At 44.7% G+C, this 15,421-nt stretch overlaps 1 protein-coding gene and 1 pseudogene across 2 annotated transcripts in view; one reads left to right on the top strand and one right to left on the bottom strand.

Moving 5' to 3' along the window:
• The window catches only part of LOC147309057 (formin-2-like), a 65,858-nt gene that overhangs the window by 19,507 nt on the left and 30,930 nt on the right, over window positions 1-15,421 (bottom strand). For both annotated transcript variants that reach the window (XR_015125958.1, XM_086270953.1), the window contains exon 13: window positions 14,038-14,097. Coding sequence is in view for 1 of the 2 variants with exons in the window: in XM_086270953.1 (XP_086127079.1) it covers window positions 14,038-14,097 (60 nt within the window). In the remaining variant the exon portion in view is untranslated. The remainder of the gene's footprint in view (window positions 1-14,037; window positions 14,098-15,421) is intronic.
• Window positions 1,056-5,427, top strand: LOC147309059 (uncharacterized; annotated as a pseudogene).

Genomic DNA, 15,421 nt, shown 5'->3' with positions numbered 1-15,421 from the left:
CCACCTGAGATTGGGTACCAAGCCCCAAGTGCAATAGAAGAAGGATCATTGAGTGCAAGAGGAACTGACCTGAGAGATAGGATCATGGTAAAGCTTGAAACCTGGATCCTCCGTAGCTGGCTACCAAGACTGCCACCATTCCCGGGACTAGCAAGCTGATCTACACCACGGCAGCAGTGATCACTGAGATGCTTGGCTACAAACTGAACAGCCACAAAGAGTAGTACCCTCCATAGAGAAGGAGACTAGAGGCCAAGATTAAGGTAGCATGGATCTAAGAGCAGACCACAGCAACCTCCCTGAACAGGGTCCGGTAACAATCACATTGGCAGACATCCAAGAAAGGGTCTGCAGTATGAAGAGTTGGACATTACCAGGCCCCGACATGATTCACGCCTACTGGCTGAAGAAGCTGACTGCACTCCATGAGCGTCTGGCAGCACAAATGAATCAGCTGCTAGTTGACGAGAGACACCCGGAATGGCTAACCAAAGGTCGGACAATCCCGATCCTCAAGTACCCCCAGAAGGGGCCGGTCCCATCCAACTACCAGCCAATAACCAGCCTCAACACCAAGTGGAAGCTTCTGTCAGGCATCATAGCGGCTAAGATGAACAGGCACATGGCTCAATACATGAGTGGGGCACAGAAAGGGATGGGCAAGAATACCAGAGGCGCACAACACCAGCTACTGGTAGACCAAGCAGTCAGCCGAGACTGCAGGACCAGACTGACCAACCTGTGCACTACCTGGATTGATTACAAGAAGGCCTATGACTCAATGCCCCACACATGGATCCTGGAACGCCTAGACCTATACAAGATCAACAGGACCCTAAGAGCCTTCATCAGGAACTCAATGGGGATGTGGGGGACAACACTAGAGGCCAACTTCAAGCCCATAGCACAAGTCACCATCAAGTGAGGGATCTGCCAAGGAGATGCTCTGTCCCCACTGCAGTTCTGCATAGGCCCGAACCCCTCAGTGAGATAATTGACAAGGCTGGCTACGGATATCGATGACAGAATGGAGCAGTTGTAAGCCCCTCCTGTACATGGATAACATCAAACTGTATGCCAAGAGTGAATGAGACATTGATTCCTTGATCCACACCACCAAGATATACAGCAATGACATCAGAATGTCGTTCGGACAAGAAAAGTGTGGTCGGATGATAAAAAAAGAGAGGGAAGGTGGTCAGAACTGAGGGGATCAAACTCCCCGACGGCAACACTGCAGACATAGAGGACAGCTAAAAGTACCTGGCGATCCCACAGGCAAATAGGAACCATGAAGAGGCTGCTAGGACAGCTGCAACCACCACCTGCAGAGGGTCAGGCAAGTCCTGAGGAGTCAGCTGAATGGTAAGAACAAGATCCGGGCTATCAACACCTACACCCTGCCCGTGATCAGGTACCCTGCTGGGGTAATAAGCTGGTCAAAGGAGGAGATAGAAGCCACTGACATCAAGACGAGGAAGCTCCTGACTATGCATGGAGGGTTTCACCCCAAGTCCAGCAGCCTGAGGCTGTACACTAAGCGGAAGGAAGGAGGCTGAAGATTGGTGAGTGTCAGCACCACGGTCCAGGATGAGACAAGGAACATCCAAGAATACATCAGGAAGATGGCCCCAACTGACCGAGTGCTCAGTGAATACCTCAAGCAGCAGAAACCCAAGAAAGAGGAGGAAGAGGAGGGACCATCAATGAAGGACAGCCCTCTGGACAGTATTTACTACCGGCAGATAGAGGAAGTGGCTGACATCCAGAAATCCTACCAGTGGCTGGACAAAGCTGGACTGAAAGACAGCACAGAGGCACTAATCATGACAGCACAGAAACAAGCTCTGAGCACATAGAGGCTGGGGTCTATCACACCAGGCAAGACCCCAGGTGCAGACTGTGTAAAGATGCCCCTGAGACAATTCAGAACATAACGGCAGGGTGTAAGATGCTAGCTAGCAGGGCATACATGGAACACCATAACCAAGTGGCCAGGAAAGTATACAGAAACGTGTGCCGAATATGGCCTGGAAGTCCTGAGGTCAAAATGACCGAGCTAAGATTCTTTGGGACTTCCAGATACAGACGGACAAAATTGTAGGTGGCTAACCAACCGGACATAATGGTGGTAGACAAACAGAAGAAGTCGGCCGTAGTGATAGATGTAGCGGTTCCCAATGACAGCAACATCAGGAAGAAGGAACATGAGAAGCCTGAGAAATACCAAGGGCTCAGAGAAGAGCAAGAGAAAATATGGAGGGTGAAGGCAACAGTGGTCCCAGTGGTAATTGGAGCACTAGGTGCGGTGACTCCCAAGCTAGGCGAGTTGCTCCAGCAGATCCCAGGGACAACATTGGAGATCTCTCTCCAGAAAAGCGCAGTCCTGGGAACAGCTAAGATACTGCGCAGGAACCTCAAGCTCCCAGGCATCTGGTGGAGGACCGAGCTTGAAGGATAGACCACCCGCAGGGGCGAGAGGGAAATTATTTTTTCTTATATGGTCAATTAAGTATGATTCTGAGATCATAGCTCCTAAAATTTTTGCATTAAACAATTACATGTATCAGAGAGTGAAATGACTTTGCTTTTCTGCAACAAATGACACACCAGAAATGTAAATCACTGTCATCACTAGGGATGGGTACTGATATCCGGTGCCATTATGGCGGTAGTAACTAGAAAAGCAGCGCGCATCTCAGTGCTTTATTTCGGTGCTTTTTTTCCCCCCTGAGATGTCATACACTTTGGATTGTAGCCAATCATTTTACCTTTCCAAGGATAGTAGACGGGCCCAGGTACGTATGTTCTTTTAGAGCAGAGCTACAGATTAAAAATGCCCAAGGCGAAGCGGTCAAAGGTTTGGCTGTACTTCACAGCAAAAGATGCAAACTCAGCAGCCTGCAACAAGTGCTTTTAAGGTGATAATGTGCAAAGGAGGTAATACCTCGAATCTGATGAAACACCTGGCAACGCATAGCGTTTTTTTAAAAGCCGAAAAATGCACCTTATTTGATAGCTTGCTGAAAAACCTCACACCCAGCACATCTACTGCGGGTGTGATGCCTGTTATCGGACCCGGAGTTAGCAACATCCCCCAATACCTGAAGGGGAGAGTCCTGGCCCCTAGCCCTGCTAGTGTAGCAGAAATGATGATAGATGATGATGGCAGCAGCAGCATAACTACACCATCGTAGTTACATGCGGCTGTCTTCTTGTTTGATGGCAGATACTCCCTTCACCTTGACCAAAAAGGCTAAAATGACCAAATAAAGAGTGGACGAAATTCATAGGGCAGTGACAAAATTTATAGTCAGAGATCTCCATCCAAAAAGAGACTGCTAAAAATAAAAACATAAGAGGTTTTTGGACAAAGTTTGTGCTCTCCATTCTTTAAGCACCAGTTTTAGCACCGTTTAAGCACCGGCAGCGTTTCAAAAGTACCGGTTTGGCACCGGTATCGGATTAAACCTAAACGATACCCATCCCTACTCATCACAGGCACAAATGTCATAGTAATTTGGGGCTTTTTAAAACTATTTCAATAGAACTGTATATACTGAAGCATACTGTGGTACTGAAGGTTTTCAAATGACTCAATGAATTTATCAAAGCTCTAAGAAGCAGAACTGTAGATTTAAGTTAGTTAGGTCTCTTGGAGGTTTGTTTAAACAACTGCAGAGTCCAAGATTATCAAACAGTCATATGTAAGTTATATGAATGTCACTATCCGGTCGTTAAGTCTGACGTTACTAGCCGTGTCTGGGCCTAAACTCTGCTGCAGGTCCATATATCAAACGATCACTATGGCAGTAGTAAGAGTTGAAAAACTGTCTAAAGTCTTTCATCTTTAATAAAATGATCAGCGTTCTGCTCTACCAGGTGTAACAATTGAGTTTAACATCCAGGCATCCATGAAAACTGAATTTATGACATTTAACGGAGTTAGAAGTTAGCAGGAAGTTAGTTCGCTAGCTTCTATCTAAATACAATATAGCATGTCCTGACTGCGGGGTTTTGGAAACAAATTCAAACGTACAGCTCTGTTATCATTTGCAACATAAATGAAGACAGAAAACTAAACAGCAGTGACGTTTGTAGGGTTACTGAAGTTTGGCTAGCTGGTATATAAAGATGTGCTACGTGACCGCTAGCGACACAGCTATGTTAGCATAATATAAACAAGCTAACTTTTTTCCACTCGATAAAAGTTAACGTGAGTGTTCTCGGTGGTCAGGAACAAATGTAATCGCATGGCAGGATGCTGTAAAAGGACCAAACTTCAGCCAGGAGAACAACTGAGATAATCCATCCACAATACGAGGTTAGTCATTCATATACAGCTGCATGGGCTGGGCTGTAGTTACGTCCTAAGGTTTTAAAAACTGAACTTAAATAAATGATTAGCGGTAATAAAAGCCGAGGGAGGTCAACAGTGATCACTGACTGTTTTAGGAGCTTTTTCGAGATTAAGTAGAAGAAAATACAAAACATTAAACATGTTAACAACACAAAAGCCATATTAAACGCAGACTACTTTAGGCCCGGAAGTAGGATTCGTCACGTCATCAACTTAACGACCGGATTTTGCCAAGGACTGGAATAAGACTCAAACTATCACCCTCAGGAAATTAGTTAGGATGTTCAGAAAATGTTTGTCAGCTACCAACTACCAAACTGCTGTAACACCAGCATCTGCAGTATGTGAATCTTATATTGCATCTGTGTGAGCTAACCACGCCTTATGTTCTAGGCGTGGGTCCTTATCCTTTTCTGAATTAGAGCTTTTGTAACTTGTAATTGGGCACTCCTTTTGTTGTTATCTGTTATAGTTCAGATAACTATGAGTTGTACTCATGCTTCTGACAGTGCCAAGTTGGCTTTTTCACTGGAGTTATTATGCAATTGTGTGCTGAGATAGGCGCAGGCTGTTTTAAAGACCTATACTAAGCTCTCTTATAATGAATTCATTATCAAATTTAGGGTAGTGTTCTGCCTCCAGTTGGCCAAGGTAAGCACATTATAGCAGCTGATTTTTGTTCCAATTTGTCCCAATTGTTTTTGGATACTGGCAGAGGAGATACATTGGGAGGACAAGGTTGTGATAATAACTTTTGTTCTTGGTGTGTGTGATGATCTGAAATGAGAACTGGCCTAAAAGGGTTATATCACAATGTGGTTGAAGTTTTCAGAAAGGATTTGGCTCCTTTTTTTTTCTTTCCATCACCCATATGACTATGCCACATATCTGCTCCCAGTCCCAGTACTCCCAGTTCTCACTAGTCACCTTTACATCTTGACTAAAACTGAATGCAAGGAATGGAGAAACACATCACTGACTCCCTAGCGCCTGGTATCATTCGACCATCCTCATCTCCCCTTGATGCAGGGTTCTCCTTTATTGGGAAGAATAACAAGACCCACTAAACACTGGACATCAGATAGATGTGCAGATGATGTCGATATTGGGTCCGTCTGTCCATGATCAATTCTGAACATCTATACAATGTTCAAACTAGTTCCATAATTTCAACATCCAACCATAACCCAGCTCTGACGTCACTATGACGCTCAACATTTCCACTTTAGACCGGGTCCTTTTTTTGGATGTCATGTGGATATCTATGACAGATGCAGGTAATTTACATGATTAATAAATGTAACTCATCAACATTGTTGTTATTAACATGATACATATATAAAACACCCAGCACGCCCCTGCGGGCAGTTTATCCTTCAAGCTCGGGTCCTCTACCAGAGGCCTGGGAGCTTGAGGGTCCTGCGCAGTATCTTAGCTGTTCCCAGGACTGCGCTCTTCTGGACAGAGATCTCCGATGTTTTTCCCGGGATCTGCTGGAGCCACTCGCCTAGCTTGGGAGTCACCGCACCTAGTGCTCCGATTACCACGGGGACCACCGTTACCTTCACCCTCCACATCCTCTCGAGCTCTTCTCTGAGCCCTTGGTATTTCTCCAGCTTCTCGTGTTCCTTCTTCCTGATATTGCTGTCATTGGGAACCGCTACATCGATCACTACGGCCGTCTTCTTCTGTTTGTCTACCACCACTATGTCCGGTTGGTTAGCCACCACCATTTTGTCCGTCTGTATCTGGAAGTCCCACAGGATCTTAGCTCGGTCATTCTCCACCACCCTTGGGGGCATCTCCCATTTTGACCTCGGGACTTCTAGGTTATACTCGGCACAGATGTTCCTGTACACTATGCCGGCCACTTGGTTATGGCGTTCCATGTATGCCTTGCCTGCTAGCATCTTGCACCCTGCTGTTATGTGCTGGATAGTCTCTGGGGCATCTTTACACAGCCTGCACCTGGGGTCTTGCCTGGTGTGATAGACCCCAGCCTCTATGGATCTTGTACTCAGAGCTTGTTCTTGTGCTGCCATGATTAGTGCCTCTGTGCTGTCTTTCAGTCCAGCTTTGTCCAGCCACTGGTAGGATTTCTGGATATCAGCCACCTCCTCTATCTGCCGGTGGTACATACCGTGCAGGGGCCTGTCCTTCCATGATGGTTCCTCGTCTCCCTCCTCTTTCTTGGGTTTCTGCTGCCTGAGGTATTCACTGAGCACTCGGTCAGTTGGGGCCATCTTCCCAATGTATTCTTGGATGTTCCTTGTCTCATCCTGGACTGTGGTGCTGACACTCACCAGTCCCCGGCCCCCTTCCTTCCGCTTAGCGTACAGCCTCAGGGTGCTGGACTTGGGGTGAAACCCTCCATGCATGGTCAGGAGCTTTCTTGTCTTTATGTCAGTGGCTTCTATCTCCTCCTTTGGCCAGCCTATTACCCCAGCAGGGTACCTGATCACGGGCAGGGCGTATGTGTTGATGGCCCGGATCTTGTTCTTACCATTCAGCTGACTCCTCAGGACTTGCCTGACCCTCTGCAGGTACTTGGTGGTTGCAGCCTTTCTAGCGGCCTCTTCATGGTTCCCATTTGCCTGCGGGATCCCCAGGTACTTGTAACTGTCCTCTATGTCTGCAATGTTGCCTTCTGGTAGTTCAATCCCCTCAGTTCTGACTACCTTCCCTCTCTTTGTTACCATCCGACTACACTTCTCCAGTCCGAACGACATTCCAATGTCATTGCTGTATAGCCTGGTAGTGTGGATCAGTGAATCGATGTCTCGTTCACTCTTGGCATACAGCTTGATGTCATCCATGTACAGGAGGTGGCTGACAACTGCTCCGTTCCGTAGTCGGTATCCGTAGCCAGTCTTGTTAATGATCTCACTGAGGGGGTTCAGGCCTATGCAGAACAGCAGTGGGGACAGAGCATCTCCTTGGTAGATCCCGCACTTGATGGTAACTTGTGCTATGGGCTTGGAGTTGGCCTCTAGTGTTGTACGCCACATCCCCATTGAGTTCCTGATGAAGGCTCTTAGGGTCCCATTGATCTTGTACAATTCTAGGCATTCCAGTATCCAGCTGTGGGGCATTGAGTCATAGGCCTTCTTGTAATCAATCCAGGCAGTGCACAGGTTGGTCAGTCTGGTCTTGCAGTCTCGGCTGATTGTTCTGTCTACCAGTAGCTGGTGTTTTGCACCTCTGGTATTCTTGCCAATTCCTTTCTGTGTCCCGCTCATGTATTGACCCATGTGCCTGTTCATCTTAGCCGATATGATGCCTGACAGGAGCTTCCATGTAGTACTGAGGCAGGTTATTGGTCGGTAGTTGAAGGGGACCGGTCCCTTCTTGGGGTCCTTGGGGATCAGGACCGTCCGGCCTTCAGTTAGCCATTCCGGGTGTCTTTCGTTAACTAGGAGCTGGTTCATTTGTGCTGCCAGACGTTCGTGGAGTGCAGTCAGCTTCTTCAGCCAGTAGGCGTGAACCATGTCGGGCCCTGGTGCTGTCCAACTCTTCATACTGGAGACCCTTTCTTGGATATCTGCCACTGTGATGGTTACTGGACCCTGTTCAGGGAGGTCGCTGTGGTCTGCCCTCAGATCCTCTAGCCACTGAGCATTGCCGTTATGGGTTGCATCCTTCTCCCATATGCTCTTCCAGTATTGCTCCGTCTCCAGCCTTGGTGGTGCTGTTCTCTTATTGTTCCCTTGCCACTGAGAGTACACCTTTGCTGGTTCTGTGGAGAACAGCTGGTTTATTCTCCTGCCTTCTATCTCTCTGGTGTACCTCCTCAAGCGGCTGGCCAAGGCTGTGAGTCTTTGCTTGGCAGTTTCCAAGGCCTCAGGTATGGACAGCTTGCTGTATTTCTTAGGCACCTTATTTGTCGCACCTTTCTGCAACTCCGTTAGTTGGCTAACCTCCCTCCGTGCTACTTTGATCTTGCCCTCTAGCCTCCTTCTCCATGGAGGGTACTGCCCCTTGTGGCTGTTCAACTTGTAGCCAAGCATCTCACTGATCACTGCTGCCGTATTGTAGATCAGCTTGTTAGTGTCGGTAATCGTGGTTGTAGGTATTGCCCGTAGTGCTGCATTAACATCATCTAGCAGACCTTCTGAGGGTACTTCACGTAATCTTGGTAACCGGTTTCCAGGTTTCAAGCTTGGCCATGATCCTATTTTTCAGGTCAGTTCCTCTCGCACTCAACGATCCTTCTCCTATCGCACTTGGGGCTATGTACCCAATCTCGGGTGGGGGTGATGATATCTCCCCCCTGACCTGGCGTCCTGACTCCTCCTTGCCGTAGCATTTGTGTTGTACCTCGTCAATCTCTAGCTGTGAGAGCAGTCCCTTCTTTCGAATGTTGGAACACTGAGCTACTAGTTGTTTCGCCGTCATTGTGGATGTTGGGTATCGAAGAATCCATAGGTCCCTCATCCTATTCATGTAGCCCCTTCCGCCGGGGTTACTTGCGTAGTAGCATTCCAACAACGCCCTCTTTTCGTCCCTTGCCCACCGATGCCTTCTTGTTCCAGTAGCCCACTTTTCGTCAGGGTGCCCTGGTTCCTCAACACCTGACGCGGACCTTGTTGATCCGGGCGACGTCCGAGCCGGCATGCCTTCATATTTATCTGTCTCGCTCATGTCTGCGGTAGGCTTGCTTAGCATAGGGGGTCTAGCCTTAGGACCCTTACTGGATACAGACGCCCCAGGCAGGAATCGAACTTGCGATCCTCTGTTCCAAAGGCGTGTAGTCTAACCACTACGCTATCCAGCTGCATATATATATATATATATATATATATGTGTGTGTGTGTGTGTGTGTAAAGATGCCCCAGAGACAATCCAGCACATAACAGCAGGATGCAAGATGCTAGCAGGCAAGGCATACATGGAACGCCATAACCAAGTGGCCGGCATAGTGTACAGGAACATCTGTGCCGAGTATAACCTGGAAGTCCCGAGGTCAAAATGGGAGATGCCCCCAAGGGTGGTGGAGAATGACCGAGCTAAGATCCCGTGGGACTTCCAGATACAGACGGACAAAATGGTGGTGGCTAACCAACCGGACATAGTGGTGGTGGACAAACAGAAGAAGACGGCCGTAGTGATCGATGTAGCGGTTCCGAATGACAGCAATATCAGGAAGAAGGAACACGAGAAGCTGGAGAAATACCAAGGGCTCAGAGAAGAGCTCGAGAGGATGTGGAGGGTGAAGGTAACGGTGGTCCCCGTGGTAATCGGAGCACTAGGTGCGGTGACTCCCAAGCTAGGCGAGTGGCTCCAGCAGATCCCGGGAACAACATCGGAGATCTCTGTCCAGAAGAGCGCAGTCCTGGGAACAGCTAAGATACTGCGCAGGACCCTCAAGCTCCCAGGCCTCTGGTAGAGGACCCGAGCTTGAAGGATAAACCGCCCGCAGGGGCGTGCTGGGTGTTTTTTTTTTTATATATATATATATACAGATTTATTTAAAAAAAATTATTAGGTTTTAGCCTATTGATTTATTCAGTACATGTGGGTTGGATTTTTTTGTTGTCATAATTCAACATTTTACTGTTTTTCTTTAACTGGTTTATTTACTTAACTTCTATGTTTGTAACCAGGTTAAAACTGTCATTCATTAAATTGTTTAAATATGTTGAAATATTAAAAATGTTAAAATACATGTTAATATGTAAATGGTTAAATAATGCCTGATAATGGTTAAAGTATTTAGAAAAGTCTTCAAATTCCTTTTAAATGAAGCACAATGTGTTAAATATGTTTAAATGACCATTTGCATTAAATACGGTCATTTTTACAAGTATCCTGTTTTATCATGAAGAGCTAATGATTGTATGACAAAGTGAGCATGGTTGTGATCGGTAGCTGGGCTGAGAGAAGCTGCAATGGAAAGTACAGTGGGGCAAAAAAGTATTTAGTCAGCCACCGATTGTGCAAGTTCCCCCACCTAAAATGATGACAGAGGTCAGTAATTTGCACCAGAGGTACACTTCAACTGTGAGAGACAGAATGTGAAAAAAAAAATCCATGAATCCACATGGTAGGATTTGTAAAGAATTTATTCGTAAATCAGGGTGGAAAATAAGTATTTGGTCACCTCAAACAAGGAAAATCTCTGGCTCTCACAGACCTGTAACGTCTTCTGTAAGAAGCTTTTCTGTCCCCCACTCGTTACCTGTATGAATGGCACCTGTTTGAACTCATCATCTGTATAAAAGACACCTGTCCACAGCCTCAAACAGTCAGACTCCAAACTCCGCCATGGCCAAGACCAAAGAGCTTTCGAAGGACACCAGGAAAAGTATTGTAGACCTGCACCAGACTGGGAAGAGTGAATCTACAATAGGCAAGCAGCTTGGTGTGAAAAAATCAACTGTGGGAGCAATCATCAGAAAATGGAAGACATACAAGACCACTGATAATCTCCCTCGATCTGGGGCTCCACGCAAGATCTCATCCCGTGGGGTCAAAATGATCATGAGAACGGTGAGCAAAGATCCCAGAACCACACGGGGGGACCTGGTGAATGACCTGCAGAGAGCTGGGACCAAAGTAACAAAGGTCACCATCAGTAACACACTACAACGGCAGGGAATCAAATCCCGCAGTGCCAGACGTGTTCCGCTACTGAAGCCAGTGCATGTCCAGGTCCGTCTGAAGTTTGCCAGAGAGCACATGGATGATACAGCAGAGGATTGGGAGAATGTCATGTGGTCAGATGAAACCAAAGTAGAACTTTTTGGTATAAACTCAACTCGTCGTGTTTGGAGGAAGACAAATACTGAGTTGCATCCCAAGAACACCATACCTACTGTGAAGCATGGGGGTGGAAACATCATGCTATGGGGCTGTTTTTCTGCCAAGGGACAGGACGACTGATCCGTGTTAAGGACAGAATGAATGGGGCCATGTATCGTGAGATTTTGAGCCAAAACCTCCTTCCATCAGTGAGAACTTTGAAGATGAAACGAGGCTGGGTCTTCCAACATGACAATGATCCAAAACACACCGCCCGGGCAACAAAGGAGTGGCTCCGTAAGAAGCATTTGAAAGTCCTGGAGTGGCCTAGCCAGTCTCCAGACCTCAACCCCATAGAAAATCTGTGGCGGGAGTTGAAAGTCCGTGTTGCTCGGCGACAGCCCCAAAACATCACTGCTCTCGAGAAGATCTGCATGGAGGAATGGGCCAAAATACCAGCTACTGTGTGTGCAAACCTGGTAAAGACCTATAGTAAACGTTTGACCTCTGTTATTGCCAACAAAGGTTATGTTACAAAGTATTGAGTTGTATTTTTGTTATTGACCAAATACTTATTTTCCACCCTGATTTACGAATAAATTCTTTACAAATCCTACCATGTGGATTCATGGATTTTTTTTTTCACATTCTGTCTCTCACAGTTGAAGTGTACCTCTGGTGCAAATTACTGACCTCTGTCATCATTTTAAGTGGGGGAACTTGCACAATCGGTGGCTGACTAAATACTTTTTTACCCCACTGTATGTGAAGTTTGTGCAAATTTGTGCGGACTATATGCTCAACAGTCTTTGTCAAAAAACTCCTTTTGCAAACTGCCTGTGAGCCGGGGACATTTTTTCTCTAAATCCACTGTGCATGTTTACTTTTGTTTAAGTGTCAAGAGCCTGAGCTGTTTTGGAGATGTCCACTGATCACTTTGGATTCCTTCACACATAACTGTTTCCCATGTTTCCAAAGGGTGGAGAACATGTTTTCTGTACCAGTTATTTTCCTGTAGGTTTTTGGCTCAACAGCTAGTTTGAACTGGAAATACATTTCACCTTTGTATGTGTCTCTAGTTATCAAAAGATGTCTGCACTGACCACATTTGGGCTACAAATAGCCCACACTAGTAATTCAGTAGATGTTTAAAAAGAGACGTTACTTGGTGTTACAAAACAACTCTTTCAGTGGGCCAAATTGGACGTTCGAAAGTGACATATTAAAGATGTCACTCCACTCATTTTACGTAGTGGGGATGCTATGGCCGTGTATCACCTTCCAAAGTCATAATGATAAAACCATCAAAACAAATATCCATTATCACTATTATCATTTTGAACTTTTGCAGGGAGCCACCATCTTTCCTAAACTTGACCTAAAAAATGCTTACCACTTTGCTTGCATTGAGGAGAGAGACGATTACAGAACTGAGACGTTTTGAAAGTCATATCATGCCATTTGGTCTCAGTAATGCTCCCGCTGTTTATCAGGTCCTTGTTAATAATGTACAATTCATGACTACCTGAATTGTTGTGTTTTTGTTTGTCTGGATGATCTCCTCATTTTTTCCAGCAAACTGTCTGAACATGAACCTCAAATCCATCAAGTGTTGCAGTGTTTGCTGGAAAGTAAGCTTTATGTCAACCGTGAGAATTGCAAATTCCGTGTTACAGTTTCTTTCCATTGTTGTGAAAGAGCAGATCAAAGCTGACCCTGCAGACTTTCAAGCTGTTTTGGACTGACCCATTCTACAACTTGTAAACATCTCCTGGGGTTTGACACTGGTTTACCTCAAACCTGCTCATTCTGTTGCCCTCTCCAAATTCCCTTCTGCCCCAGAAACAGCTCAGCTCTTAGTGGACCATGTCTTCTGTCTTCATGTGATGCCTCTGGACATTGCCTCCAACTGTGAGCCACGGTTTACATCATGAGTTTGGAAGGAGTTCTGCTCTATTCTAGGTGCCCAGGCAAGCCTCTCTTCTGGTTCTCACCCACAGACTAACCGATAAATCAAAAGGCCAAATCAGGAGTTGGAAGCAGCTCTCAGTCGTGTTGCTTCTTTAAACCAGTCCACCTAGAGCACATAACATACCTGGTAGAATACATCCATAACTCCATAATATCCCCGGCAACTGGTCTCTCATTTGAGGCATCCCTTGGTTGTCAGCCACCACTGTTTACCACCACAGAACATGAGGTTTTGTTCTGTCTGTTCAACATCATTTTCGTCATTATCACAGCAACCCACGCTGCACTGTTATGGACGAAGGAGCAAAACAAACAACTGGTGGACTGTTGTTGCACTCCTGATCCAAACTACCTGCCCAGTCAAAAGGTTTGGCTTTCTACTAAGCACATATCTCTTAAGACCGACTCCAAGAAACTCACTCCTGGTTACTCTGATTCTTTTGAAAGAGAAGCTCAAAAGGATCAATGTCTACTTGTTTAAGGTTACCTCTCAACATGAAGATATAATATAATCCATGTATCTCAACTAAAACCCAGTTTCTCCAGTCTCAAGGCAAGAAACCAACCAATTTAAATAAACTACCAATTTTGGTTAAAGGGTTAAATGGTTAAATATTCATCCAGAATTATATCAGAAGCTTGCTGGCTCTCACAAACGTCTGGTCAAGGTACGACTTCCTAAATGAAATTAAATCAAATATTGGGGGAGGTATGTGTATATAATTTTGACCGTGTGCATTAGAGAAAATAAAAAATAAATTCAAACTTGTGCACCCAGTTCTTGTTTGTCAACGTCAAACATTCCATCCCATAAAAAGAACAGTTCAATAAAATCATTAAAAGCATCAGAGTTCATGCCCATGATGAGTTTATGTGAACATCTGACCACAACTACGTGTGTCAGAATTGACAGCACAAATCAGTCAGTCTTGACAGGAGAAGGGAAAGAATGTGTGAAAATTTACCTCATCAAAGTGTCGGAGGTAATATGCAACAATGTAAGACAGAAGACTTTTCATGCCGTCCTGTATGCGGAAAGAACACACATAAATTTAGAGGAGTGAAGATGGCAATCAAACAGCATCATTATACAATTTTCCATTAATGCACTGGTCATAACTACATGGCTATAGAAAGAGTGAGCAGGAAAAAAAAGACACAACAGAAACAGAAATATACCAATATACCAAGACCAAGAAATATACAAAGTCTGTCCTAAAAGTCTGCTGAAGTTCTCATTATCATGATTAACTCCTGTCAATATTTGTATTGCTTTTTTTTTGACACCATTTCAATTGTCTTTCCATACTCTGAGGATCATTCTTGTGACCAAAATTGCCCTCACTTTCATTGCCACAAAACTGTATTTGGGTGCAGTGGGAAAGACTGATTGGTCTCTAAGTAAACATAACCTTGGTGATATTGCTATTTCAAACATAACAATTTACCTATCTCAATGTAGAGCTTTTTTCCCTGAAAAACCTAAATCTGCTTACATTCTTGAATAGCATTTGTATATGTTCCTGTACCTGATTTCCAACATAGGTCATTGGTTGTTACACTGCGCCTATAAAATTTCGAAGGGGTAAAATAAATCCTATGTATTAATTTAAATTATACTAATTTTTGCTGGGCTTTTTGTGAATTTATCAGGATTTGAGAGTCATCTAGACTACTCCTGTTTTATATCAAAGCCTAAGTCCGTTTGTTAAATGATCCTCAGGTTATTAAAGTAATTATTTGCTAAGTATTTTATAAAACACAGCTGCCTTATACTTCATGTAAGAAAGATCCAGAAAGTCCCTCACTGGGGACTTTAAATTGGCTTTTAACATTTTAATCTCAAATATCTACAAATATCAGTTGTAGATATTTCAAAAACATCACGACTCAAAGGTCCAATTTTATGCTTGCCCCTCTTTCAAGCTATTGTATGCAATACGACCCTCATCTGTACAACAGGACTGTTAAAGAAAAAATCTTCTCTATTAGTAACTGTGTCATGTAAGAGAACACCCCAAAATTGAAACAGGCTTACTAATTCCTTTTCAATTTTGATCCAGCTTAATTTAGAATAATATCCTCTACCATGTTTAGACCCATTCCTCTTGACCTGTGGGAGTATTTCTACAGGCAACATCACTGAGACATAGTTGAACTACCATTTTAATCACAGTAATTTTTTCCACAAAATAAAATTCCATTTTTAATTAATAATCTAGATTTATTATTTATTTGAGTAGGTTTTATACTTGAGGTACTAATTTTTCCAAACCCGGGTTTAAAAGAATCCCTAAATATTTCAAAGCTGAAGATAACCAGTTGAAACTTAATAGAGCAACATTTTTA

Source organism: Aulonocara sp. 'chitande type north' Nkhata Bay, linkage group LG18 (assembly GCF_057382095.1).
Source record: "Aulonocara sp. 'chitande type north' Nkhata Bay isolate Kocher_YH1m ecotype deep benthic linkage group LG18, A_spYH_male_GT1.1, whole genome shotgun sequence".
In the NCBI taxonomy this organism is placed as follows: Eukaryota; Metazoa; Chordata; class Actinopteri; order Cichliformes; family Cichlidae; genus Aulonocara; species Aulonocara sp. 'chitande type north' Nkhata Bay.
Note: the sequence above shows the minus strand (reverse complement) of the source record. Positions and strands in the feature narration are given on the sequence as shown.